At 47.0% G+C, this 4,084-nt stretch overlaps 1 protein-coding gene across 1 annotated transcript in view; it reads right to left on the bottom strand.

The window, feature by feature from the left end:
* Positions 1-3,969, bottom strand: part of LOC116685863 (sorting nexin-7-like) — a 39,117-nt gene extending 35,148 nt beyond the window's left edge. The window contains 1 exon segment of the mRNA XM_032510820.1: positions 3,765-3,969. Coding sequence (XP_032366711.1) covers positions 3,765-3,848 — 84 coding nt within the window. The 5' untranslated portion in view covers positions 3,849-3,969.
* Between the last annotated feature and the right edge of the window lie 115 nt (positions 3,970-4,084).

Genomic DNA, 4,084 nt, shown 5'->3' with positions numbered 1-4,084 from the left:
ATCTCAATTGTTTGAAATTGAGATAAAAACAATATTTGTTAATAGATAAGTACAATTTTATTCCAGATTTGTTTTTAAAACCCAAAATAAGTCGCGGGTCAGTTTGACCCGAGGGACACGAGAAAGTGAAGACAATGCAAGGGTTACAAGGTGTTTTGTGCACAAGCAAGAAGCAGCACTTTTAGCAAATTGTTCTAGGTCGATGCCCAACCCATCGGACTGCTTCGTAGGGCCGGACTTGTCTAGAAGTTACGTGGGATCCACGATAACGCTCCCCTGACTCCTTCTTCTGTCTTTGAGACATCCAGTGTGTGTCATGTTTATCAAATGGTGTAATGCTTTGAAACTTGGACAGTGTGTTGCACTTTGATTTGTGTGTTTGGCTGTTCCCTTGTTAAATGTGGGCAATATTACATGCATGCAAAAAAGACCAATAACAAGGACGACACATGCTGCTGAATGGAAGTTAACGTGTTGGCCACTGAAGTCAGCGCGTACGGTTTCATTTCTAAGTCTATGTGCAGTCAGGAGACGCCAGCGAAAACCGGTGAGCAGATGGTAACGAGGGCGAGGAGAAAGAGAAACTTTTCTTCATGGCTGTTTGTGGAGCAATGGCTGCTGCTTCTGTAAGGGGGTGGGCGTGGATGAGGAGCTGGAGCCGGGGGTGGTGGGATGATACGACTTCTGCCACAGCAGAACTGGAACAAATGTTTACCGAGAGTGATGGGAAAATTGCATGAACTCTGATATGACTCAGACTGAGGTCGCATTGCAAAATATCCAATCTGTATCGAATATAAGAGCACACGTGAAAGTGACCAATATCAGGATTGCTTAATTGTAGGCACACCAATCAGGTTTAAGCACTATAAAAATGGAACAGGCAAGTCTAGTATTTTCTGTTCTGTGTTTTCATTTTTTCCCAGATATTTTTTTCGATAGTTGTTACTGTAATTGTAAGCTGTACTGGAGACAGAATTTGATGTTTGTCTGTAGTGTTGCTGGGGTAACAGTGTAGGGTTTGTCACGTTGTGGACCAGTGGTACGCTCCATAGGGTTTGTCACATAGTGAACCAGTGGTACGCTCCATAGGGTTTGTCATATAGTGGACCAGTGGTACGCTCCATAGGGTTTGTCACGTTGGGCCAGTGGTACGCTCCATAGGGTTTGTCACATAGTGAACCAGTGGTACGCTCCATAGGGTTTGTCATATAGTGGACGCGTGGTACGCTCATAGGTGTTTCACATAGTGGAAGCGTGTAGTATCCCTTAGGGGTTTGTCACATAGTGGACGCGTTGGTACGCTCATAGGGTTTTTCACATAGTGAACCAGTGGACTTGATGCTCCATAGGGTTGTCACATAGTGGGACTGCGTGGTACGGTAGTTCCATAGGGGGTTGTCATATAGTGGACGCGTGGTACGCTCCATAGGGTTTGTCATATAGTGGACCAGTGGTACGATCCATAGGGTTTGTCATATAGTGGACCAGTGGTACACTCCATAGGGTTTGTCATATAGTGGACCAGTGGTACGATCCATAGGGTTTGTCATATAGTGGACCAGTGGTACGCTCCATAGGGTTTGTCACATAGTGGACGCGTGGTACGCTCCATAGGGTTTGTCACGTAGTGGCCCTGTGGTACGGTCCATACCGTCCCCCATCTCTCTCCCCCTTTCATGTCTATCCACCGTCATGCACGCCCGATTCCTGTAACAACAGCCGAGAAGCTGCTGAGGTCAGCAGCAGCAGCACCACCCCCCCTTCCACTGCTCCACACTACAAAACAACGAGGTCACATGTCACCAGACAGTCAGCTTCTCATCTGAGCACACATATGCTGCAGGAGCTCTTCCTGCGTCTCTTTTCAGCAGTCAGCCAGCAGTGTGTCCATGGCAACATGGCAGCACACGGCCCATTCAAACTTCTGATGAAAAGAACTATTTTAATTAACAACTTATTTCACCCAAAGTACAGTATATGCAAAGAGTAAACCACCATTAACACTCGTCAGTGTGGGGACTGGTTGTTATGGAAACAGCCCGAGGAACAGAGGAAGCAGTGAGTTTCCAAGTTCCAAAGAGACAATAACGATGCTAACGAGAGACTTCTGTAACGTCTGAAGTAGCCTCCGAGATGGCTAACCCAGAGGTCTGAAGTAGCTCCGAGATGCTAACAAGAGACTTCTGTAGCGTTGAAGATAGCCTCCGAGATGCTCACACCAGGAGACCTTCTGTAACGTTGAGGACATCTGCATAAGAACCCTACGAGCTGTCGCTTACGATAACAAGATTTGAAGTAGGACTGAAGTAGTACCTCCGAGCATGCTACGAGAGAGATATTTGAAACGTCTGTAGGTAGCTCCAAATGCTAACCAGAGCAATCTTGAACGTCTGAAGTAGCCGCCAACATGTACAGAGACTCTGGAAGTTGAAGTAGGCCTCCGCCCAAATGCATACCAGAGGACTTCTGTAACGTCTGAACGTAGACCGAGCATGCTAACCAGAAGACTCTGTACGGCTGAAAGTGAAGTAGCCTGAGATGCTAACCAGCGACTTCTGTAACGTCTGAAGTAGCCTCCGAGATGCTAACACATGAGACTTCTGTAACGTCTGAAGTATAGCCTCGAGTGCATAACGCAGAGACTATCTGTAGCGTCGAAGTAGCCTATACGAGTGCTAACGAGAGATCTTGCGTCTGACGTAGCAGATCTAAGAATCGGTAGGCGCATGCCGAGATGCTAACGAGAGAATTCTGTAGCGTCTGAAGTAGCTCGAGATGCTTAAACGGAGACTCTAGTAGATGTCGAAGTAGACCTGAGTATGCTAACGAGAGACTTCTGTAACGTCTGAAGTAGCCTCTGAGATGCGAACGAGAAGACTTCTGACGTCTGAAGTCGCCTCTGAGATGCGTAACGAGGACTTTCTGTAATGTCAAACCAGTAAAAATGGACCTACTTAACCAAGTTGGTTCACTGTTAGCTTAGCTACAAGTTAGCATGATGGCGCATGGTGTTTTGAACGTTAGCATCAAACAACCATAGATAGCTACAACGTTTCTAAAATGATTTCCATCTTTTCTTATTGTTTGTAATGAGAAAAGTTTATTATTCCCTGGATTTCACTAATTTCAGTATGATACGTTATGCCGCAAACCGTTTAAATCTGAGCATGCTTGACTCAAAAATGCACTTGACTCTCATCGGGGAGTGATAGAGAAAAAGGGCAAATAGATACACAGATAGCGCATGCGCAGTACGGATCGCTCAGGCAGCACAGATCGGGTACCGACACTCTGGTTGTATTTAGTCGGTTGTCATATTCAATCTCACCGCTAGATGGGAGACATTCTTTCACAGTGCAGCTTTAAGGTACAGTCCACCGTGCATTATAGTTTTGGAGCTAACCCGGGTTGTAAAGAGTTATCCTATTTATAAGTTAAAGCTCTAAGGTAACGTTAGGCTACTTGGTTTTGACGTAAAGTAAAGTTAATGTTTCGCTGCTACGGGTCAGTCGGGTCCTAAGGTCAGCTCATCAGCTGATCCACATTGGGTTTCCTTCCTTCTCTACGTGACACCGTATGCTAACTAACGTTACAACCGGAACAGACTGACGCTACATGGCCTGTTCTAAGGCAGAGTTAGTCCGGCCATGCCGCGTTAGAGCCCGGGCTTTTAACGCTGCATCCACGTAGCGAGAGAAGCCGATAGGAGCGGTTGAGAGAGCGGAGCTTTCGCCCGGTTTTCCAGGAACTTTGGACGTTACCTTGCTGAAAACCTCCAGGTCTTCGTCCTCGTCCAGGTCCAGCATGTGTCCCGAGAAGTCCGCGGGCACCGTCTGTCCGCTCATCTTACTTCCAAACTGTTGAAACCAACTGAGCTCATGGGCCAAACCTGAAAAGGTAAACTTCCAGACAACTTCAGAACGGCGGAAAGACACCGAGAGCGAGCGACAACAGCACTTCCGCTAAGGGATTTTCGAAGTAAAAGCCGACTCTACGTGTTGGAGCCATAGACCGTTAGTATACGGCAGGCACGGCGTCATGGGTGGGCCTGACGGGCCTAGGCCCACCCACTTTTCAACAG

Source organism: Etheostoma spectabile, unplaced genomic scaffold (genome assembly GCF_008692095.1).
Source record: "Etheostoma spectabile isolate EspeVRDwgs_2016 unplaced genomic scaffold, UIUC_Espe_1.0 scaffold272, whole genome shotgun sequence".
In the NCBI taxonomy this organism is placed as follows: Eukaryota; Metazoa; Chordata; class Actinopteri; order Perciformes; family Percidae; genus Etheostoma; species Etheostoma spectabile.
This window is presented reverse-complemented; position numbering and strand designations above follow the sequence as displayed.